The sequence below is a fragment of the Bactrocera dorsalis genome, chromosome 1, assembly GCF_023373825.1.
Source record: "Bactrocera dorsalis isolate Fly_Bdor chromosome 1, ASM2337382v1, whole genome shotgun sequence".
NCBI classification, from domain to species: Eukaryota; Metazoa; Arthropoda; class Insecta; order Diptera; family Tephritidae; genus Bactrocera; species Bactrocera dorsalis.
Genome location: NC_064303.1, coordinates 5093105 through 5118668, shown reverse-complemented (window position 1 = coordinate 5118668; position 25564 = coordinate 5093105). Strand labels below are relative to the sequence as shown.

The 25564-nt window shown below is 36.2% G+C and overlaps 1 protein-coding gene and 1 long non-coding RNA gene across 4 annotated transcripts in view; both read right to left on the bottom strand.

Moving 5' to 3' along the window:
• LOC105232409 (non-lysosomal glucosylceramidase) overlaps positions 1 to 25564 on the bottom strand; it is a 36279-nt gene that overhangs the window by 880 nt on the left and 9835 nt on the right. Inside the window, exons 2-10 of one of the 3 annotated variants that reach the window (XM_049446881.1) lie at positions 11723 to 11992; positions 4415 to 4983; positions 2555 to 2810; positions 2366 to 2488; positions 2008 to 2122; positions 1575 to 1944; positions 661 to 868; positions 335 to 575; positions 32 to 241 (exon numbers count right to left, since the gene is read on the bottom strand). In XM_049446881.1, coding sequence (XP_049302838.1) covers positions 32 to 241; positions 335 to 575; positions 661 to 868; positions 1575 to 1944; positions 2008 to 2122; positions 2366 to 2488; positions 2555 to 2810; positions 4415 to 4983; positions 11723 to 11992 — 2362 coding nt within the window. The remainder of the gene's footprint in view (positions 1 to 31; positions 242 to 334; positions 576 to 660; positions 869 to 1574; positions 1945 to 2007; positions 2123 to 2365; positions 2489 to 2554; positions 2811 to 4414; positions 4984 to 11722; positions 11993 to 25564) is intronic. The other 2 variants (XM_049446884.1, XM_049446883.1) reach the window with 2 other exon arrangements.
• On the bottom strand, positions 8794 to 11715 carry LOC125775852 (uncharacterized). Its single transcript, XR_007421422.1, has 2 exons — positions 9092 to 11715; positions 8794 to 9030 (listed from the first exon to the last, which is right to left on the bottom strand). It is a non-coding gene; the product is annotated as an uncharacterized LOC125775852 (long non-coding RNA).

The following is a 25564-nucleotide window of genomic DNA, read 5'->3' as shown; positions in this document are numbered from 1 at the left end:
AAATAAATATAATTGAGTAAGTTTAACCTACCTCCTGTATCATAGTGGCTGCCAATGCAAATGTTACGCCGGGCCACACTTCCTCACTCTGCACGGTTGTATAGTCCACATGTCCCGGCTTGTCAGGATCCGCATTAACAATGAAACCGTTAACAGCGCCCATACTGCCGCCCTTGAAACCCATAACATTATGTTGGTAGACTTGTTTTAAGGCCTTGCGTACATTTTCCTTCGGATAAATCTGTGTTATCGAAAAAAATATAAAAAACAAGTGTTATTGTAATGTCAATAATAGTAAAAGCGGTAAGGGTAAAAACAATATTATCAAACACACCTCATAATCAAAACCGCACGTTTTCAGATACCAATGCCCACACAATTGATCAGCCATTACTGTGTCCTTGTGATGCAGATCGAAGCGATAGAAGTTGCCATTCCACAGTTTCTCCTCCAATGAATGCTTGCCACGTTCCAAGATGTCCTGATAGCATAAGCAGTCGTTTGGCTGATCCAGCAGCGTGGCCATAACGGACATCGTTTGCAAGGCAGCAAGCCACAGGCCAGCACAATAGGCGCTGCAAAGCGTAACGGTTTGTTAAATGTATGTAAATATTATGGAAAATTCTTAAAAGAAAAATAAATGTAAGATTTGCTACTTACCTAGGTCCATCCATAACCCATGTGTCGTACGTTTGATCGGGCATTTTCATATTCTCAATGAGGCCATCGTTGTCTTGGTCATATTCGATGGTGCGCTCCATGATCGCCTTGCATGCGGGATACATTGCCTTCAAGTAAGCCATGGCGTCCATTAGATAAACTTTACCGTTAGTTTCATTGATGTATAAAGAAGCCGATTTGCGATTTTCTGTGAAATGAAGGAATAAGAAATTATATATAAATGCGAGTATATTGTATACGATGCTAAATGGGAAAAACTGAGGGGAATATAATAAATATAATTAAAAAAAATAAAAAATATTAAAATCGGAAATTAAAAAAAAAAAACAAAAAAAATTAACAAAAAAGGTTTTGTTAAAAATTAAAAAAAATATATAAAAAAATTGTATATTAAAAAAAATTAAAAAAAAAATTTTGAACAACATAATTAATAAAAAAATTAAAAAAAAAGGAAAAAGTTACTAGAAAAAAGTATATATAATATAAAAAAAATATTTGAAAAAAATATTAAAAAAAAAAAAAATAAAAAAAATATGAAATATAAATAAATAAACCGATTAAAAAATAAATAAAAAATATAAAAACCGGATTTTAGTAAAAAGTAATAAAAAAATTAAAAAAATTGATAAAAAACAAAGAAAATAGTTAACAGAAAAAAATATATTTTAAAAATTTTATTAAAAAAATATTAAAAAAAAAATAAATAAACCGATTAAAATATAAAAAATATTAAAACCGGAAATTAATAAAAAAAACCAAAAAAAATAACAAAAAAGGTTTTATTAAAAATTAAAAAAATATAAAAAAATTATATAAATATGATATTAAAAAGAAAATGAAAAAAGGAAAAATAATTCTAAAAAATTCCAAAAATATTTAAATATTTCACTCACGCTGCTTCTCATCCGCTGAATTCTTACGCTTATTATCCTGCGTATACATTTCATACAAACTATCCTTATCTATAAACTCAATCGAACTGAATTTACTCGCGTTATCCGCTTGCGCCTGCGCCAACTCATTGAGTACATAATAGTCCCGATAGACTTGCAGCACGAATTTCGTATTCAAATCCTTCCAATGATTCACATCGTGTATATTGTAGCAATTGATGAGCGTGAATGGCTCCTCATCGGGATCGCCGAGATCATGTGGCACACAATTCTTAATGTGACGCGGCAGAACCTTGCCATCGTAAAGCATTTTACGCGTATCCGGCAAGTCCACATCAATGGCATCGCGTATATCATACTGTAGACTAACCTGAGGAGAGTAAGGTGGGTTTTGTAAAGAAGAGGGAAAGCAAAAATTTAACTCGAAACGCACCTGTAGATTGGGCCAGAGGTGCGAGAGCGCTGATGAGGCATAAAAATGTACGTCGTAGGTATTGTACATGCGATATTCATGACCCTCCAAGTAACCAAAGCGACCGTAAGCTAATCTGTAAGGGTTGAAGGTAAGTCAATATAATCAGTTGTATGACGAATACTCCAAGTCAAGTTAAAATGTACTACCATCTGGCATTACTGAGAGCAAAAAAAATTTATAGAAAATCGTAGAATCGCTTTATATATATAAAAAAAAAAAAATAAATAAAAATACTATAACCTCGTATCTAAAAATATCAACAAAAATTACAAAATATTTTTATTATTTATAAATTCCAAAAATTTCTTCTACCCACCTGGGATCATCATAGTTTAATTCCTTGCCGAACGACGAGTTACAAGTCAACCAAATTGTGCCGCCATCCGAAATGAAGTACAGCTGATTGAAGATCGCGCTCTTATACCAATCGGGTAGGCCGCTAAATTGCATTTTGTTGTTATTTTTTTTAAATAATTATAAATATTTGTGATTTTTAGCAACTCACTCATCGTTGAGTATGGGACGCTGCCAGGCATCAATCAATTTCTCCCAGCTGCCATAGTGCTTCAATGCATACTCGCATATCTTAGGACCAGCCTCACCGGACGCATCGAAGTATTTGGTGTAGTACCGTGTATACGATTTGAGTTTCTTGGGGAAATGTATGTGTGGCATATCCCAGGCTAATACGAATTCTAAATCATGACTAGAATTTGGTTTGACAGCAACCTGTGCGCATAAAGCGACACCGAGATCCTTAGCTGGCGTGGTGGAGGGGATAAATACACAATTTTTATTTAAATTTGTAATATTTGAAATAAATAATAATAAATAAATAGTTAAGAAGAGTCAGTTTTAGTGTATGTATGAGTGTGCAATTTCAGTGGTATGCGCCTAAAAATATGTTAAATAGCTTTTAAAAATACTGTTTTATTGTTTGTAGCGTGTATAAGCATTATAAATTTTTTTTAAAATGAAGTGAATGTGGTTTATTTTGAAATAAAGGGTGATTTTTTAAGAGCTTGATAACTTTTTTTTAAAAAAAAACGCATAAAATTTGCAAAATCTCATCGGTTCTTTATTTGAAACGTTAGATTGGTTCATGACATTTACTTTTTGAAGATAATTTCATTTAAATGTTGACCGCGGCTGCGTCTTAGGTGGTCCATTCGGAAAGTCCAATTTTGGGCAACTTTTTCGAGCATTTCGGCCGGAATAGCCCGAATTTCTTCGGAAATGTTGTCTTCCAAAGCTGGAATAGTTGCTGGCTTATTTCTGTAGACTTTAGACTTGACGTAGCCCCACAAAAAATAGTCTAAAGGCGTTAAATCGCATGATCTTGGTGGCCAACTTACGGGTCCATTTCTTGAGATGAATTGTTGTCCGAAGTTTTCCCTCAAAATGGCCATAGAATCGCGAGCTGTGTGGCATGTAGCGCCATCTTGTTGAAACCACATGTCAACCAAGTTCAGTTCTTCCATTTTTGGCAACAAAAAGTTTGTTAGCATCGAACGATAGCGATCGCCATTCACCGTAACGTTGCGTCCAACAGCATCTTTGAAAAAATACGGTCCAATGATTCCACCAGCGTACAAACCACACCAAACAGTGCATTTTTCGGGATGCATGGGCAGTTCTTGAACGGCTTCTGGTTGCTCTTCACCCCAAATGCGGCAATTTTGCTTATTTACGTAGCCATTCAACCAGAAATGAGCCTCATCGCTGAACAAAATTTGTCGATAAAACACATTTCGAACCGAACACTGATTTTGGTAATAAAATTCAATGATTTGCAAGCGTTGCTCGTTAGTAAGTCTATTCATGATGAAATGTCAAAGCATACTGAGCATCTTTCTCTTTGACACCATGTCTGAAATCCCACGTGATCTGTCAAATACTAATGCATGAAAATCCTAACCTCAAAAAAATCACCCGTTATATGCTGAATGATACAGGGTTGCCATTAATTTTTTTTTTTTATTAAACCGTTATTTATATGGTAGTGTTAACTTTAAAAGTTTGTTAAACTTTTTAAAACATAGTCTTTTTCATTTCTTAATCTTTCTACAATATAGTTTTTTCATAATATTTTCAATTCAGCTTTCTGTAGAACCAAATATATGACTCCTAAATAGAACAAGCATACTTTTAGGCTGAATATTATAAGGTGTTCCTATACTAAACTATACATTTATTTGAAAAATATATACACAAATCTCTAAAAAAAAGTATTTTTATATTTTTATCTTTCTACTCCCCTCATCTCTTAAGTATTAGCCTAGTCTCTTAGACTAATAAGCCGCGTATAGACCAGTTTTGGTTCTTCGCTATTACTTAAACAATACTTTTCGTACAGCATACTCACTTTTCAACACCTCATCGCAATGCTTTTCACTCAGCTGCCCGTTCTCCTTCAGCTCGGACCATAGTTGCTCTCCCGTGCCGTACGGATCGAACTGCGTGCAGCGTGTAATACTGATTTCGGGCAAAACACGACAACCCAAATTGTAGGCGCATGGCATGCCAGCGATCTTCTGTCGTATGCCGACACCCTTCACATTGCCCTCTGTGATGAGTATCGCCTCAGCGCCGCCCTCGGCGTCCTGCTTCTTTGTGCCAGTGCCATTCTTAAAGGTGAACGTTATGGAGACCTTACGCTCCTCCGCGCAAACATTCTCCACAGACCACACGAAGACGGCGCAAGGTAGGCATGAGTCCTTGTAGTCGTGCGGTATGACGGGCGATATTTGACGACAAATCAGTCGCACGCCGTACGCAGTCAGATCATAGTCGGTCCAGGCGCGCGGATACAGACCCGTATAGGAGCATTTCGAGTCGTCGATATTCGAGTGCCAGGCATTTAGTGGCTGCTTGGAGCGACTGCTGCAATTGGGCATATTACATTGAGAGTCACTGTCACTGCTGTCAGTGGGACTGCACATGTGCATCGGAGTATTTTTGGATGGGAGCGGGAAGGACGGGGGTTATTTCATTTGACGACGCGTCGTTCGGTTGGTGAATGATGGTTTTGTATGGTGCAGAAATGAGAGGTGGAGAGATGAATCGTTAAATGAGTCGATGAATTTTTGATGATGGCATGATAAACAGAATTTAAATATTTTTATATGAGAAATAAACACAAATTGTTGATAAAATAAAAAACAGAAATATTTGATTAAAAAAATTAAAAGAATAAAAATTTAAATTAAAAAAAATAATAATAAAAAATAAATAAAAATGTGAGATAAAAAATTAAAGATATTAAAAAATTAAAAATATTTGATAAAAAAATAAAAATATTTGATAAAAAAATAATGAAAATGAAAAAAAAATATTAAAAATATTAAAATAAAAAGGTTAAAAAAATTGATAATATTAAAAAAATAAGTTAAAATGTTTGATAGAAAATTAAAAATATTTGAAAAAAATAATAAAAATATTTGGTAAAAATAAATAAATAAAAAAATTAAGGATATGTGAAAAAATGATAAAAATATTTAATTATAAATATTTAAAAAAAAAATTAAAAATTATTTTAATAAAAAATAAAAATATTTGATAATAAAACAAAATATAATAAAATACAAAAATATTTAGTGCAAAACCCGCATCAAAAGCACACAAAAATAAGAAAAAAATTTGAAACCCAAATTTGTTATTTTGGTATTATCCATTTCCGTCCATTTTTCAGTTATCGATATTTTCCAATTTTTTTTTTTTGATTCATTACATACAAGTGCACATGTGTGTTGTTGGTGATGTTGGCGGCATGGTGTTCCATTGGACAGACAATTTTTCAGAGTTCGAATAGCAGGTGTATGTATGTATAAGCGCGTGCATAGAAATATCATTTTTAATTGCAAATGATATTTTTTGCCATAAAATAGAAAAGAGAAAAAATTTTGGAATACAATAAAAGGAAAGCAAATAAGAATCAATTTGCAAATAAGATTTATAATACTTTCCAATTTTTTGGTTATATTTTACTCTTTAGTACAAGTACATAGCTTACATAACAAAAACAATGCAACAAACACAGGCAAACATTACGAAATAATTTTTATTATGAAACAAAAAAAAATCAATATACATATATAAATATACATAACCTATCAGGAGTATGGATTAATGTGTGTTTTTTAGCAATTTTTATCTGCATTTTTTTTTTAAATACAGTAAATATTACAAATAAAGTAATGTCAAAGCTTAATGTAGAGCCAGATGCTTTGATTCTCTTGGATTTATCATCTGATCAAATTTGACCCGGACTGGACTGGAAATGTTGCAGAAGTGTTTGAGGGTCTACTTTATAATGAACACAAGTATTTAAGTGGCAAAAAAGAAGCAAACCGTACAATGCATGGTTAAAAGAACAATTATTTCCCGACCCTTGGAAAGTTCAGTCTCAATATGGACCCATAGCCAATATGATACTCATTATTGACAGCCAGGCTGACGAATATGAGCGGGTATACAAGTTATTAGAGCCGCTTATATGAGCCAAAAGAGAGTCAAAAGCTTAACAATATGGTAGCAGCGGTCTATTCGTGGATCGACAGACGACATGGGGACCTGGATTTCCACCTAACCCAAATACGAAGTGGACACGGGTGCTTTAGACGCTACCTGTACAGATTCCAACACGACGTTAGTCCGAGTTGTCTGACATTTTCAGAGTGCTTTGAAGACTCTGAGCATGTATTCTTGTATTGCCCTCGCTTTACAAGTACAAGGGGAAAACTTAAAACTACATTCGATGGTAGTTTTACGAAGGAAAATTTGACGACACTCAAGTGTCAGTTCCCTGAGAACAGGAAAGCTGTCAGCGAAGCTGCAGATTTGGTGTTCGTCAGTCCGTGCCAGAGAAGGGACTTGAATGTCTTATCACTCCCACGCAGTAATACTTAATCAGGTGATTCCGAATCTGGAGTTGGGAGTAGGTTAGGTTTAACGGACTGAAGGTCGAGAAGTTATCATTGCCTCATAGTCGTCGATCAACCTCTTTTAATGACGATAACATCGAAAAAGTCAAAGAAGCGAGGTTCTGAACATCCCTTATGGATAGCCTCAACACATTTTCGTTACTATTTTGAGTATGAAGCGTGATAATGTGCCTGAATCTTTACTAAAAACGATGTCAAGTAGAGGTAACAAAGAGATGCTTGGCAACACAACTTAGCTGTGAACCTTATATTCATGAAGCGCTTTAATATTGCTGACGAGACGTGGCTTTGTGAATATACGTACCACGTGGTTTGACCACAAACGATGAGAGTTATCGTTCAGCCACCGAATGTGCCCGATGTTGTTATCCCTAACTTTTTCGTAACTGAAAAAATCATCTTGGGGGAACGCACTGTATGTCATCCCAGCCGAGACTTACAACATGGGTATGGAATACTTTTAAGGCTATAATGACGATTTCTATTAAAAGATTTCAATTTTTTCTATATTAGTTAAAGATTTCAGTACTTTATTTAACTATTAGTGTCCTCATATATTACTTCATCAATGCAGTGATATTTGCTCGATGGCAAATTACTCAATTGCAACACCAAGTGCTAATTGAATGGTCAAGTTTTGGTAGCTGTTAGGTGTGGCAACATATTACGCAGGTGCCAACATATTTGCTACCTATATTGTTTACATATTTAGATTGCGCCGCTCCATTAGTGAAAATGTTGTAAAGTTTAGTTAGTGCTTGCACGTTTATTACAGTGCAAATTTTTATTTGCCTTGACTGGGTGTGCTACCAAGTTTATGTCAGTTACATATAAATGTATGGGGTGTGTTCAAAAAACAACTGGAGTTTTAAAATGAAAATTTAGCGGGTTTAAAACGTCCAATAGCCAAAATATCTTTTTACCCCCAAAGAGTATACAATTTTCTGCTATATTCATTGCATAACACCCTTCAGACCTCAAAAAGCCATGCAACAGCTCGCCTCGCTTTCACTCTGACATCCTAAAGCATCGGTCTTAGCTGAACTATTATAGCTTCAAACTTCGCATAACTTCTCGCTTCCACTCTGACATGAGCCTTTTCGAAAAAAAAAAATTTTAATGGGCCGGCGGTTTGCAAAATAGATGAAGATCGCTCAAAGAGCTAAAAGCAAAAATCGGGTACAAAAATTGAAAGAAGTGCCGACATTGGAAACACATTTTTTAGAAAATAAAAATAAAATACAGGAGTCGTAGTCGTATTGGAAATCGATATAAACCATTCCTAACTCTTAAAAATTCAACCACCAGGGGAGGGACCCTTCCTTTTCCCGATACTTTTTCTTTAGACAAATTGAATTATTAAAGCAACGTTTAAGGTCTTTCACGCTTACTACCCTACGCACAATCAACAAAAAAATGGTTATTAAGTAATTTAAAGGTAAATGTTAGGAAATTATAAGTATACTGAAGTGACACTTTTTCAATAGATGTAGGTATATATTTTTACTATATACATAAAATTATGTATGTATATAAGAATGTAGTTATATAAGGAAATTAAGTAGTGCCACGCTTTTTTTTATGTATTTACAGTTCGGTCACACGCTACAAGCATTGGAGTTTAATTTTTTATAAGCTTTTTTATGAAATTTACGACTGTATGGCATGAAAGGTATAATAATAACAACAAAAAATAAATAAAATACAATGTAAGCAGAAATATATAATACTAGCTGACCCCGCAGCCGTTGTCCTGCGTGAAATTATATGCTTTGAAATGAAAAGAAATTTGAAATGAAAATTCATATTGTGTTGATATCATTTAATTGAGATTTTTCTACATTTTTTTCAATGTAACGCAGCTTGATAAACAACATTTTTTGGTTTCTGTCCCGGTGCGTTAATGTACAGAGAAGATGGTTTTCCAACTCGTGTGCACGCCACTTATATCTGGCCGTGTGAAAAACATAGCATTTTCAAATTTATGTCACCCACTATGCGACTATCCTGTTGATCGTCATCTCAAATTCAATTTTCACTGGAAACGGAATACATTTGAGCTGAAATTGCAAATCGTTAGAACTCAAAGGAATTCGTACAATCAAGCATTCTGCGCCCTTGTTTTCGATGGGTGCTTCACAATCAGTCGGGTTTCATTACACAGTTTCGGTGCATGAAGATTGCGAAACATAATAATGACAGGTCCAACTTTGAGACGCACAGGATGCGGTGGCATACCAAGCCTCTCCAAAGAATTTAGAAATTTCACTGGATAATTGACGGCGTCGTCGTCATTGTCAAGATGATCGATTGATTTGTATGAACGCAAGTCTCCCGGAATTTGACTTTGAATCTTCCAGTTTAAGTCATCAACATCGGTATTTTTGGCAGCTAACATTGCGCGTGCACTTAAGGAATCGTAGTTACGATAATTTGGCCAATGTCCGAACATTCGTGATGAGTTCATCTTTCGTGAATTGACAAAGGGAAGATGGAATTGATATCGAACCACCGGAAGTATCAACCGTTATTGTACCATTTCCAATTTTTAGCGAAGACGATGTAAAATGTCTTTGACAATCTTTATATCGAAAAGTATGCGAACTTCATTTTCATTCCAGTGATTAACGTGTTCCAGCATTTGTAATTGCTGGCTTACTTCTCCAAAACTTTCACATATTCCCATATACCATTCACAGTAAACAATGACTCAAATAAAGTTGAACCGCGTACCTTAATCAATAGCAACCGAAGGTAGAAACAATCGTTGTTTTTCGGGTGGATTGTGTAAATTCGTCCTAATGCATTAGTTAATAAGACACCTGGATGTCAATCTACTGGTTGGCCTTGCTTTCTGCGTAACTATTTCTTCGACGATGCATCCCAATTATAATATCAAAGTATTTCCGAATGTCCTTGCAAATGGATCACTGACGAAAGTTGTGCTTCCTTTGGTCACGTATTTCCAAACGTATTTTATCGATTCCACCAAACTGCAATACTAAACACTGATATGAGTTTTGAATGTGAATTAGACAATAATGGTGAATACAGTACGATCCATGTGTTGTCAACTTCGATATTCACTCTTCTAAGTTGAATGCTGAACGTTCTGTTATCTGGTGAGCGACGCCGATAGAGTTGATATCTACCATTTCTAGTTTGTGCTTCCGAAAGAAAAGCAGAGTGAATAGTGTTTCGTGCATTTATTGTCAGACATACAAACCGAAGTGGGATTGTAATGTCCGCAAGGTCCATGAATCATATTATGGTGTAACCATCATCCAAAGAAGAATGTGTGCATGCAAAATAGAGGTTTTTGCTACTCAACAAAGTACATCTCATCCAACAGCACCACATATACGTTGCTTCAAGATAAAGACAATCAAACATCGTAACTGTTGTAGGAAAAGTCGTGCTGTAACATCGTGACGATCACTTGCTGATTGACCGCGAATTATAATTCCGAACGTATGTCTCCGCATCCTGGGAGTACTTCTTGCCTTGCCTTGCCTTGGCCTGCCATACTTTGTTGGCAAAAAGAACACCGACCGATATTAGGTCGACCTCTTCGTAACAAATTTCAATCTGCAATTGACCTCTTTGTGTGAAACACACGTAAAGTTTTCACTGAATAATTTTCAATAATTTTTCTTTTGAATAGACGAAAAAAAAAGCAAGCGACCGAAATTGAACGAATCAAATAATTTACAAATCAAAATATTGAAAAACAAAATAAACAAAAATTGAAAAAAAAATGTGTATGGAAAAAATTTACTTTTTAGAAATGTCCAATTTTCCGACTTTTCCTCATAATGATATATATAAAACGATATCGCCTTTTACTTTGGCATCGTTTTGTTTCATACACGTTTACGCCAATTTAAGGTTTGAATATTGGATACTGCGATGGTAGCGCCATCTATCGATCAAACATTACAAAATTAAAAATTGATTAAAAATGAAAAAATAATTTAAAAAACATTTTCCAGTGGACCAAATTGTAAACATAAACCTTTCCCGAATCTCCTTGAACGTACAGACAAAATTTCATCAAAATCGGCCCATCCGTTTAGGAGCAATCTCAAGGCAAACACACGGTCAGAAGATTTATATATATAAAGATATACATATATATATGTAAGTATATTGCTTTTGAGCTTTTAAGAAACGTGTGATAATTCGAATATTGCACTGAAAACGTGATGAGTTCGATTCGAAACAAATCCTCGATAGAAATGTTTAACTTTGAGGAGTATGTGGCACATGCAACATGACGATAAGGAAGCCAAATCACGAACAAAAATATACAAACAATATAAACAAACTTATATACACAAAATAAGTACATAATTACATAACGGACACGAATGGCGAATGGTGACAAATCGTGACAGGAAATGCGGACGAACAAAAAAATGTGATAACATGTACAAACAGCTCAATGGATTTAGATTTCTAATAGCTAGAAACATACATATGTCGTTAATGTGTGTGTATGTCGGTGGCATTACAGCGCAAATTGAGGTCAAATCGCTTTTGATTACTTTCAACAATAGTACCGTACAAATGATTACACAGAAGTATCACATAGAAGTATTTTCATGTCCGTTTTGAGGAAGCTCACCAAGGTTAGTGGAGTTAGGGATTGAGGCGATTTAGTTACATCACATGCATTTCGGTATTTAATTACACTTTACTGGGAATAATTATTTCAGCTTGTCACTTACCTGAGTTTCGAGAGCAAGCTTTGAAATATTGTGCAATTCTTGGCGTCTTTGATTGTCACTATGAATTGATTCGCCTGCACCACATTGTACTCATACATGCCGGGACGCATCTGAAAACGACAAAATTCGCCAGCAAAGCCACGCCCTATGGTGCCGCCACCAATGCCGCCCAAAGGCACACCATAAATTTGTTTACCGTTCTCCGTGTAATAGTAGTCCATGTAGCAGCGACGATTTTCGCGCGAGACCTTCCAATAGTAGGTGGAGTACCTGTGGCGGACGGGGGAAAGAGAATATGAGAAAAGTCTTTTATTTGGATATTTTAGTTTTATAGCAACTAATTTATAAATTCACATGGAAAATGGAATATTTTTAAAATAATGTTGCCATATTATATGAAATTCAAAATAGTAGCACAAAGGCGATTAACTCTAAACTTGAGCTGACCGGGATTATTGCCAAAGTATAAAGCCGCAACAAGGTCTTCAAGACGCTAGCCGGCAGCACATGGGGAAAAGACCTAGAAACGCTGTAGGCAATCGGCCACCAAGCGGCACCAATATAGTTGCCTGGATGCGGTGGTACGCAGATAAGGAACCCATCGAACACCTGCACAGTGAGGCCTGCATGGTCCCAGTTAAGGAGCATAATGAGCTCCTCTCCTAGAAGTTTTGCTGGGGTGCTTTCGCAAAAATCATATCTGAGCCACCTGCTTGGACTTAACCGCCTCTTAGAAGCATCAAGAGGTCTTTCCGCAATTATGTTGACGACATAAAACAATATGCCGATCAGATTTCACCGACTCCCTCTTAGTGAATGGCGTATTTGGAGTCAAACTACCACCCATTGTAGGAGTTGCGGCCAGTATCGAGGGTAATCCTTGCGTAGTTTCGTCCTTGATACTATAGCAGGTTGAACTCTTACTTATCCAAATCGACTTTGACCAGCGTACAACGAGTCCCCGCATGACACTAGCCACCTCTTTGCATGCTCTGCTAACCGCACACAAGGGTGCTAACCTCTCCCTATGATCCGACCACATCGAAACAGGTCAGCTTCTGGGCCTGCCGTTGGATGACTTCCTTTCCAAAAGGGATTATGTACTCGTTACTACAACAAAGGCAACAACAACTACGAACATGAGGAGAACATTCCACCAACACGTCGACAAACTGGCACAATGCAACGACAAAATTTCGGACGCGACCACTATCTACTCAGCACATTCCTCAAAATTATTTCGGGAATGTTTACTGTCGCTGCCAGAGCAACCCATGACGGAGGTTATTGTTGTGTTAGAGCTAAAGGTGTGCTTGAGAATAACGGTTTCGATTTTCGACGTTTGAGATAAAAATCTCTTGGTGCTGCTGATATTTCCAAAACAGTTGCATACTTTCTCAGAATGTTCGATATTTCCTGCCGAATTGTGTTTGCTAGATTTTTTCTACGCGAGAATTTTGACCACAATTCTCTGATCCTTAAAATTATAATCTATTAAAGTGCCTACATTTCAGATTTATACCTTAAATTAAAGCCAAATTAATTACTTGATTAATGATGGTAATTAAAGCAATCTGTGTGGGTGAAAAGAACACACCACAAAAAAAAAAATCAATTGAAATATAAGCCGAAAATTTAGCCATACCTACATACAAGGCCGAAATAAGCACCATGGCAACAGCCAATATTTATGTATACACAATGGTACATAATACATACATATTTATACAAAGGCTTCAACAGCGCGCACAAACGTTTTTTATACGCTTACTTGCACACGTGCGGGTAGGATAATGAGGTAGGTGGTGAAAATGGTGAGTGAAAGCGCGTACCAGCGTGTGGTCACAAAGCGAGTTGCCATTGTGAGATGATGTCATAAATGCAGTTAAAAATAAATTATGAGTAATGCAGAGCCAAACAAACACAGCGTTGTCTAAAGGATTTCGGACGCAAAGTGGGACAGATGAAAATGTTGCAACTTGTGCGAGACAAAATGTAAGAGAAGTCACGGAGAAAGTGATTTCATTATTTAAATTTTATGATTTCTGAGTAGTTATACATACACTTTCATTCTTGTTCACACAAACATACACAGAAATGCTATTCAAGGTCAGCATATGAGCACTTTGCCTACTACCAGGCGTCTCTCGGCGGCACTGTCAAGTGCAATGCCGTGCCACGACCCCTCAACGGTCACTGAAATCGTTGAAGAGACTTGCACTGTGCAGATTTCTTATTCACTTCATACACACTTGTGGCATTACAAATTCACGCATGTGTATGACATAATTTAAATAAAACAGTGCATAGACGTGGCGGCCATAGAAATGCACAAGTTCACGTGCGGGAGGAAAACAAACGCACAGTTGCTCGTATACATATATACATAGGTACACGTAAAGTATGTTTTTGTTGTTGCTACAAATTTTCACATTGTTGACACACCTATATGTGTGAACAAATGTTTGGCAACTACGTTCACAGCGGTACTTAAGTCAAGTGATGAAGTCATTCACAACTTACTCGCAGTTCGGAATGCTGTCATGGCGTATAAGTAACCTTTGGGCGTAGCGTGAGTGATTTGTAACTAAGTATGTATGTCATTAAATTAGTAACGTAAAGTGTCAACAACATTAATTTGAAATATTTAAGCTTTGGTACAACTGTGGGTTTCGTAAACCAAGGCAAGAAGAAGAATCTGCTATAATCAGTGATAATTTTTTGGGTCAAAATAAAGGTACTACTAATAGGAAAATTTTTAATTTTTATTCAAAAATGTGAAAAAAGTATTGTTTAGGTTTTTGATATCTAAGAGAGGGTTCAATAATACCCCTTCCTCCCATATACTTAAAATATGAATTTTAAGCTTCAGGTCGACTTTATATATTATATCAGAGGAGGATCCAGAAATAGTTCTATTGTAGTCTTTATAGAGTTTAATATCATAATTTCAAATCCTATTAAATTGGATAAACATATTATAAATCGTAGGCGTGCGAGTGAGATAGTTTATTGCAATATATGGTACTGTAGTCAGTTCGTGTATTGAATTGAAAAATTTCACAAAACAAAATGATGTGTGGGACAAGTTTTAGAATCTTTCGAGAACTTCTTCTGCAGTGACTTCAAAGTCATGAAGCGTGTGTAGCAACGACAGGCCGATTAATCTGTCTTGAAGCATGTTCGTCCTGTTCGTCCAGCCACGGGAAATTTTCCCCATTTCCCCCTCTGAATCCGCCAATGATTATATCAATACATATGTAAGATATCTTAGCAGAATTAACCATATTGAATATTTTTGGTTACGAATTACCCCAGCTTCAATATAATATATAACATAAAGGGTGAGACATTTCGAGGTTCGCTACTTTTTGAAAGAAAAAACACAGAAACTTCAAATTTAATGTGATATCATTCGAAATAACATTCTTTGGCGTTTATTTTTTGACGATTATCTCTTTGAAAATTTGGCCGCGGCTACGTCTCAGATGGACCATCCGTTGGGTTCAATTTTCGATGACTCGTTCGAGCATTTTAACTGGCAACTGGCAAATGACACGCTTGATGTTTTGTTCCAAGGCTTGAATCGAAGCGGGATTGTCCACATACACTTTACATATCTCTAAAGGAACAGTTTGATAACACACGATCTTGGTGGCCAATCGACCTCCTAAAACGTGAAATTATCTGCTCAGCGTAGTGTTTTCTCAATGAAACTATTGATTGATGCAATGTGTGGGAAGTGGCGCCGTCTTGTTGAAACCAAATGTCGCCGAGATCACGAGCTTCAATTTCAGGCATCAAATAGTCTGTTATCATGGCGCGATAACGGTCGTCATTGATGGTTACGTTCTCACTGGCATTATTTTTGAAGAAATATGGATCGATAATTCCACCATCTCACAAACCACACCAAACCGTTGTTTTTCTTGATGAAATTACAGCCTTTGGATCTCTTCAGGTTGCTGTTGTTCGTACCAAATGCCGCAATTTTGCTTGTTTACATACCCATTGAGCTAGAAATGGGGTTCATCGTTGAACAAAATTGGCTCAAAAACGTCGGACCTTCTTCGAACTTTTCAAAAACCCATAGAGCGAAGCAATCTCGCTTCGGAACATCGAGCGTCTCAGTTCTTGCACAAGCTGTATTTTGTAAGCTTTCAATTTAAGATCTCGACGTAAAATGCGCCAAGTCGTTCCATAAGTCCGTTTGAGTTGCTGAGAACGACGCTGAATCGACTCGGTTGCTATATTTTCTTCACTGCGTGCTGGACGCCAAACCATACTGAACAAAAGCAACATGACAGCTTGACACGAATCACGCGGTATCTGTCAAAAAAAGGCTATTGAAAAAATTACACCTATTTGGATTACCCGTTATCTCCATCTACTCAATCACTGTAAATTAATTTTTGAGGCCTTTCACCCAAACGAGTAATTGAAAACGTGTTAAGTCAGCAAATTGGCAATCAATAAAAGTATGCAAAGGGGAAAATCCATAATCAATTAATCACATAAATGCACTTGGCAAACGCTACTTAGCGATTAAAATACAAAAAAAAAATGACCACAAAACAAGTAGAAACGTTAACTTCGGCTGCACCAAAGCAAATAGCAAAGGTTTCTTACCAGAACATGATTTCGACGAACAGTTTGTATGGCAGCTATATGATATAGTGGTACGAACTGAACAATTTAGAGATTGTGTTATTGCTTTAGATAATAACCCGTGCAAAATTTTGCGAGGATGTCTCGTCGACTGAAAAAGTTTTCCATGCAAGCACTTAGTTCCTATCATTCAGTTTGTATGGCAGCTACGAGTATATGGTATAGGGGTCCGATATCGGCGGTTCCGACGAATCAGCAATTTCTTGTGGTGGAAAGGACGTGTTCAATCTTTTTTATCGATATCTCAAAAACTTGGGAGCTAGTTCATGGATATACAGACAGTATAGACGGATAGGCAGATAAGGCTAAATCCATTCAACTCGTCATGCTGATCAATTATATAGATATTTTATAAGATCTTCCACGTCTCCTTCGGGGTGTTGTAAACTTTGTGGCAAACTTAAAATACCTTGTCCAGGGTACATAAATTTACAAAATTTAAAAATAAATATTCTCTTATCAGCAACGCAATCTAAATTCACTACAAATTTGTGAACAGCTTAGAGACAGTCTCCGACGACTACGGCGACAACACAGAGCTATATTTATACAGAATAAATTAGCTTAACCACCCAACCGTAAATGCAACTCTGCATATAAATATGGAAAAATATGCAAAGCGGAAAAAACGAAAACAAGTCGTCAACAAATCTGCAAATGTCAGCGAAATTTTTTCAAGCCGGTCGAGTCATCATCGTTGGCGTTGCTGAGTGATTGCAATTGAGAAAAGGGCGCTGCGACGGTTGAAGCCACATTAAAAAGCACTTGTCACAAGTGTTTTTCACTTAATTCAAAGCGAGCGATAGACAAAGGCAGTGCGACGCGGGCGTAGCGAAGATACTCGGTGAAGATGGTGAGTATAACGGTGCCATAACGCATATGCAGTGCCGGTTTTAAGTGCCGTTATGACGACAGTAAAATATTAACACAGCGGGTTGTGTCTACTAGCCACCCATGTCTACAGATACATAAGTAAACAAGAATAAAAAATATATAAGGGAGTCAAGGCGGGGTTTGAAAAATATACAAAAAGGCGCAGGTTCAACATTTCTTATAGGAATAAATTAAATGAACTCAAATGAATTTAGTTCGCCTTGCCTGCCATTTGCGCCTAAAAGCAGTCAAGCATTACTTTGCATGACCACTATGGGCTTGAGTGCGTTTTAGCGCCTAATTGTATGCTATATACATTAATTAAGTCACTTTTTGAACACGCTTGCGCTATTTTATTGAAAAGCATGAAGTATGCTTGCCTTTTCTGTGACGCTTTGTAATAAGCGATAGACTCAACACTTTGGTACTTTTTCCTTGACTAATTAGAGGCAGACCAAACTGCCAGCGTAGGGGTCAATGTTTGCGAATATGAATACTGAAAAAATAATCTTAGGTCATTTCATTACAAAAATTATATTAAATTAAAAGAAAACTGATAAGCAAATAAATAAAAAAAAATGAAATTTTTAGTATTAATTATTATAATTTATCTTTTACACTCGACATTAAGGGGCCATAAACTATGGCTTCGAGAGTGTAGTTCTGCGGATCCGCTCAACAATTGCCAAAGAAAAAGACCACAGAGTCCACCAGCGAAGGTGAAGAAGAGAGGCGAGGAAAAAACCGTCGTGGAAACCGATATTGTCCCTTCAGATGCGTTGAACACTGAATGCGGATCGTCAATATATGGATGAGTCTCGAGCAGCCGTTCGAGGACAACGGCAGCGGAAATGATGATGGCAGAGTATTCGCACTTATGAAGAAGAGACTGGGTGATAAAGATCTTTCAGACTAACCATTTTATAATCTCAGCGATCGCCTGGTAGGAGACAAAATCGATGTTGTGCTAATCCAGGAGTCGCGGTTGAACAACAATGTCTCTGTGTTAAGGGGAAGAAGTAATAAGATGTTGAGAACCATGTTGGAAACGAGAGAACTCAGGTTAGTATCGGCCTATATGCGGCATGATGACGAGATGAAGTCACCTTTTCGTGAAAAATCTTCTGCATAAGTTTAGCAATAGTATTAAAATATTTCGATATCAGACAAGTTTGTGTGCCCGGTTACAGTAAAATCACTGGAATCTCCATAGCTGATGAGTTCGCAAGAAAGTGCGCTGGCTGTCTGTGGACCTTGTGTGAGTCTTTTTAGTTCAGTTTTTTCAGATCAGTTTTAAAAGTTCGGGACATAACAACGGACCAGTCTTTAGCTGTCCGAGGGAGCTCATTTGCGATCCCACAAATATCAGCCCGATAACATAACCAAACCTATTCTCTTACTTATTTCTCATGCCACGACTTTCATTAGTTCATATCTTGGTTATAAAACTACCGATGACCATAAAACACATGTTCAATGTAGACAGATTTCGATTAAATTCGGAAAACATCATATATATACATAAGTACATACGTGCACATGAACATATCGAAATATAATCTGATTGCCAATCATTAGCAAACGCAACGCACACACGCACATAACAGTAAATATAGCGACAATTTAATTGGTGGCAATTACCCCAAATGTTATTGCCGCAATTAACGGGTCATTGAAATCACGCAGCACTGTGACTGAGTAATTAAATTATCAATCAAAAAATTTAAATTAAATTGTTGCAGAACATTTTCACTGAAAGTCAACCATTCGTGGGTAATTGAATGGATTTAAAAATTCAAATGAACAAATTGATTTTATCTATTGGGATTATATAGATTTAATATGTAAATAATGGGTGAATATTCAAGCACTGCAGGAACTTGGGGGTGGCATGAACTAGTAAGAACCAGTACAGTGTAGAATTGTGCAAACAAAACAGGGAATAACCTCAAATGTGACGTGGGAACTAAAATAAAAAAAGGTTAGTAAGAAAAAGCATAACAGAAAACGGTAAACATATCATTAGCAGAGAATTTAAGTTCATAAGTAAGTATATAGTTTATAGAAAAATAAGCTCCCTATTGGTTGATGAGATATCGAGATCGGAGTATGAGCATTGTCGCAAAAGCCTTTTGGCCCAAGATTGGTCGCCGGAGATCTAGTGATCTCTTCGCTTTAAGTAAGGCTAGCCTCTGCCTAGTTGTAGGGCTTTTAACAGGCCATTGTCCTATTGCATTAATGCTGCAAAGTTGTGAATCTTAACAAACGCCATTTGCAGAAGCATCTATGTATAAGCCAGAACACAGTAGTTCTTCGTTTCTATGGCTTCACAAAGGACTGCATATACCAGTTCAGGTGCCATCTTTCATCAGCCATCTAATCTAACCTATACTAAGTGTCTGAAGTTCGTCTGCTTATTTAATTTTTAGTTACGAATAACATAGTTCTGCCACCAATTTCAAGCACGCTAGCCACATAGCATGATCTCTGTAAAAACAAGTACTCAAGTTCTCCCAGTGATCATCCATACAAACCTATTTTATAGAACCATAACAATAAAATGTCATTTATAATATAAAAATGCTAGTCATTAATGAGTTGGACGCGTGCGGACAAAAATAGAAAAAAGTGTTTATCAGCAAATGACATAAAGACAGATAATTATATGGTCATAAAACTAATGTATAGATTAATCTATGAGACATGTAATCTATATAATCTAACTGTGACATGATGCAGACAATTATGCTGATAATGAAACAGTTGAATGCATTTATTGAAAAATGTATATATAGTTTTGGCATTGATATGCAATTTAAGTGATGAATTTAATAGTGAAAGCTTCTTCTAATCGCAACTATCGAGTAAATTGATGATAATTGCTTGTTTGAGCGAAAAATCTCATAAATGTTTCGAAAATATTTCAGAAGCAGGTCAAGGAATGGAATTAATATTTAAAAGTGTAAAAGATTCGAATATTAAAGCATATATATATAAATATAAAGCAATATTAGAGCCGATTCCTTGAGAGGTAAAAACTTTTGTATGTTCGTGTAAAGTTTGATCTCCATATGTCAATTAGTGTGTATTATAATAACTACGCCAAACGTCTTTCTCACGATTTTTACTTAAAAAAAAGAATTAACAACCTATTATTGCTTGAAACTTAGTGTATCCGTTGGAATCACAAGTACGTAAGCCTTGCAGAAGTGTTTTGTGGTGCCTACTTTATGACGAATATAAGTATTTGAGGGGCACAAAGCTTTCAGTGAAAGTCGGAAGTTAATGAAATAGTGTTTGAAAATCATCGTGTTGGCAACAGGAATATAATAGACGATCTTAACATCTCTTATATAAAGACTCAACACAGCCAAAGAGGTCTAGTAGGGATAATCCCGCAATTACTAGGGCAGCATCTTCGGATACCATACGAAACGCAGAGCATACTCTTAATGCGCATATGGTGTACGTGGGTTTCTGAATATAACGTTGAAACTGTCCAGCAGTCTAGCGAATGGTGCTCCAAAAATGCGCCGATACCAAAAAAAAGCAAAATTCTCTGAAGGTCATCTGTGAGCATTGACATGATTGTATTGCCTGAAGAACATATTTTGAGGGCTATAATAAAGAATTGTATTAAAATTTATGAAAACTAGTTTTTGTCAATCCGGGTCAATTTTGATCAGATGGTTTTTGTTAAAAAGAAGTAACTGATAATATTTTAAATTTGAATTATCTATATTTCGACATTGGAAACGTCAAATACCATTCGGAAAGTGACAGATATTGAGTAAAAAGTCTAAAATTTACGAAATGGGTCGCTATTCACTATTCTACAGTTCACAGATTGGGCAGAAGATCGTTTGACCGAGGATGGTCAATTTTACCGCAAAATCATCATTTCGGACGAGGCTCATTTCCACCCGATGGTTACGTTAACAAGCAGAATTGTCGCATTTGGGGCACAGAAAGCCCGCATGTAATCGTCGAGAAGCCAATGCACCCAGCACGAATCACTGTATGGTGCGGATTTTGGTCTGGTGGAATCATCGACCCATTTTTCTTCGAAAAAATCGTGCAATGTTAGAATTTTTCTTCAAGCAAATTGAAGAGGAAGACTTGGACAACATTTGGTTCCAGCAGGACGGCGCTACGTGCCATACAGCAAACGCTACACTCCATCTTTTACGCCCTATCTTCGAAATTTAAAATTTTATATGGCCCAACCTATAATTATTGATCAATTAAGATACAAAAATTGGATTTCGGTTTTATTTTATTCTTTTATTTTTTTTATTAGTTCAAGATTTGCGTTTATAAATAGTAATTAAACAAAAAATTGTAATAAAACAATACATAAATTAATAATTTTAACAATTATTTTAATTTTTTTAGCCATTCTTCTTAATAGGCACATTGCTGTATATGCGTGTGAGCATGCTTGCGTTTCGCAAACAAAATGCGTAATTTGATGCAATTTTATAAATAAACCACCGAGTCCATTATGCCGTCAGCTGTTGACAAAGTACATTAAGGTGTGTCCCGCCATTCGCCATTGGCAGCGGCACAACACCATTTTGGGCAGTGATTTTATATGTACACACAGCACACATAGAGTAATGCATGCGGTTACTGCACTTACACACATACATACATACATATGTATAAATGTGTATGAATAAATTCCAGCCAATGTTAAAAATAAATATTGTTCTTAACGAAAATGCATTCTACAAGTTACAGTGAACTTTCTGAGCAGGGCAAGCGAAGCTAATAACACAGGGTGTGTCGCCAAATAGTTCTGATTTGAAATTCATTTGCTTAGCAATAAATCTACTAAGCAATCAAATAATGCATTTATTTATTAACAAGTTTGATATCAAAGTTCACGGAATAGTTTATTTATATAGAATTTTTATTTCTCAGGATTTGTATGATATAATTTATGATATACTATTTCCGTTCTAATACCATGTAATATAGATTAGTAATAATGTGGGACAAAAAGGTGTCCATTTATATACCCTTGCAACATGCTGTTGCAGAGTATAATAGTTATGTTTACCTAACGGTTGATTATATCAACTAAAACTAGTCGAGATGGACATGAAATTATGGAGACCGCAGTGCTTATTGCCGACTTTTTGCCGATAATATTGAGCAATCTCTGAGATATATGTACTATAGAAGCACGGGGAGAATCTTTCTTTGAGTCAAAAATGAGTTGAATCAAAAAAATTATTTTCTTAGCTCCAATTATAAATAAAATAAAGATTTTTAAACTTCTAGTTGAATTTATAATACATATGTATATCGGTATCTTGATACATTAAATTAATAAAATCGGGTAAAAACTTGCCCTAACCTATGTAAAAGTATTTCGCCTGCTTTGATCCGTGCAAGTTACAGGACTATAAAATGTTCAGTTATACCCTTAGTTAGACCTGCCTTACTTCCTATCTATGATAACTCGCAAAAATAATTGTAAACAACACTTTTTGATTCTAGGAACTGTTTACGATGTAAATATACGTTTTGCAATATATTGAAATGGCACCGGCTAGAATGGAGTACTATTTACATTAGAAGTGTTACTTAGATTTTAAGGAACTAGTTCGTGAATAAACAGAAAGGCGGACATAATGGACTCAGCAAGTCACGTTGATCACTTATAACGGGTGATCTAAGTAGAGATATTTTTTTTTCAATTTTTTTGACAGATCACGCGTGATTTTTGTCAAGTTGTCATATTATTTTGGTTCAGTATAGTTTGGCATTTCATCACTGAAAGATTTACGCTTGAAAAACGTTTACAAATCTTTCAACTTCAGAAAATTCTCTTTCTGTAAAGAATGTGTTTTGTGCGCTTTGCTGAACTTATGCTCAACATAATCGGCCTGCTGGAAGTTCTATTCGCCACACCATCACCCATCTTGAGACCTAGCATTCACTATTGAATAATATTCGACCGAATATACTACGTCCAGCATGTAGTGAAGAAAATATAGCAGCCGTAGCTGCGACTGTACACAAAGACCGTGAAGAGTCGATTCGGCGCCATTCCCATCAACTCGGACTGACATATGCAACGACTTGGCTCATTTTACGTCGAGATCTTAAAATGAAAGCATGCAAAATACAGCTTGAGGAAGAGCTGAAGCCGCTCGACCTTCCCAAGCGAAATCGCTTAGCTCGATTGGCTCTTGAAAAGTTCCAAGAAGATCCGACGATTTGGAGCCAGAAAGCAATATTCGCACTTGCGACGAAGAGAAACCTGAAGGGTTTCAAGAGCTGCCATTTCATCCAAAAAACGGATTTGTGGGCCGATGAATCCTCGGTTCATACTTTTTAAAAAATGATGCTGGTGAGAACTTAACCGTCAAAGGAGACCGTTATAGCGCCATGACACCGACTATTTGATGCCTGAAATTGAAGCTCGTCTTCTCGACTACATTCGGTTTCAACAAGACGACGCCACTTCCCACACATGTATCGGTAAATGGATTTATTAAGAGAACACTTCGGTGTGCAGATAATTTCACGTTTTGGGCCGGTCGATTGACCGTCAAGATTGTGTGATATCACACTGTTAGATCAGTTGGCAATTTCAAGTTAACAAAAATGGAATGCGGATTAGTTAGAGTTAGGTTCTGAAGAGTATTTTAACAGATAGAAACTTATATCCAAGATATAAATACCAAATCTAATGAAGGCACCTTAGAAGCGTGTATAAATTTAACAGGTGTCGGACCATTAGCTTATGGCGACTGGTGGTATTATGGGATGCGCGTGGAATATTTTTTTGGCTACTTTGAAAAAGGAAGGACCATAGCAGAATTTTTGGGTCTTCTGGGGGACGAAATCGCTGAAAATCGGCGGCATTAGAAGAAAAAGAAAGAGCTGTTTCGTTAAGACAATGCCACAATGCAGTGAAAACGATGTCAAAAATCCATGAATTGAACTTCGAATTGCTTCTGCATTCACCGTATTCTCCAGATCAGGCTATTTCATGTTACCAGATCGCAAAAGAATAGTCGTTGTGAAGAAATTTCCGTCGAATGAAGAGATGATCCTTGACAATTAGGCCTATTTTGAAGCCAAGGACAAATCGTACTACAAAAGTGCTACAGCAAAGTTGGAGGATCGCTACAATCAGTGTATCACCCTTGAAGAGAATTATGCAGAAATGAAAAAAATGTTTTTGGCAGGCCGGGGACTTTTCAATTGACCTGTTACATACATATATTTTCAAGTATAAAATTAGTAATAAACATAAAGCAAATAAAATATTTGCTTACCACTTACAAACTCACATAGAGAAATACATACATATCTACACAATTTCACTTTAAAGCAAAACGAAACGATAAAAGTTTTTAAGTTTATGTTTGCTAAGCATCAGATAACTATATAAGTATTTATTTTATGCCTCACGAGTTTGTGCCACTGCTGCTGCTTCGACAGCCTGGCGTGATTGTCAATGTCTGGCAGCGATTGCCTAACTCGACACACAGTTTATGACTTCTACTTTGTTTACTTTTATTAATTCACGCGAATTTCGATAAAGAAAAATAAAAGAGAAATAAAAAGTTCTATGAAAGCACATACAAATATGTACATATGTGAGCAAGACATGAGCGTGAGCAGAAGAAGCGAGCGATAGGTCATATAATTTTATGTTAATGCAGTCATTGAGGCGGAATACATTGTGCTATGGGTGTGCGGAGTCAAGTCGACAGTACCTTTGGCGCCAAGCATGGAAATTAAGTGAATATTTCAATAAAAAATCAGTGAGACTTTCGAAAGTGACTTTAGGTGATTTTCTTACTGAAGTTTACATATAGGAATAGTTTAGAGCAATAAGGTTGGTACGCAGCTCTCAAGTAATTACTCAAGAAAAAAATACATTATTTCTGAAGTAAAGCTTAGTACGCAGCTCTCAAGAAACGTAAAAACTTCATATAAAAAAACGCTTAAGAAACGGTCCAGAAACGTTCCTGCGATAAAGTTACTTGTGCTAGTACGCAGCTCTTAAGAAAGCTAGTACTAATTTTTAATACTTTTTTTCAATAAAATGTGAATATGGCAAACCTGGTTTTGCGAAGAAACATCAAATCAACAATTGTTTCTTGCAGGAAATTCGAAGTAATCGTCAAATTCATCCTAAATTAGTTGAAATCATTATTATAAAGTATGTTCCATTTTGAAATGTTGTATAAAACCAACCAATCATCAACAACATTCCTTTGATCTCAATGAAAATATTTGTGTTACCATACACATACATACATACATACATAC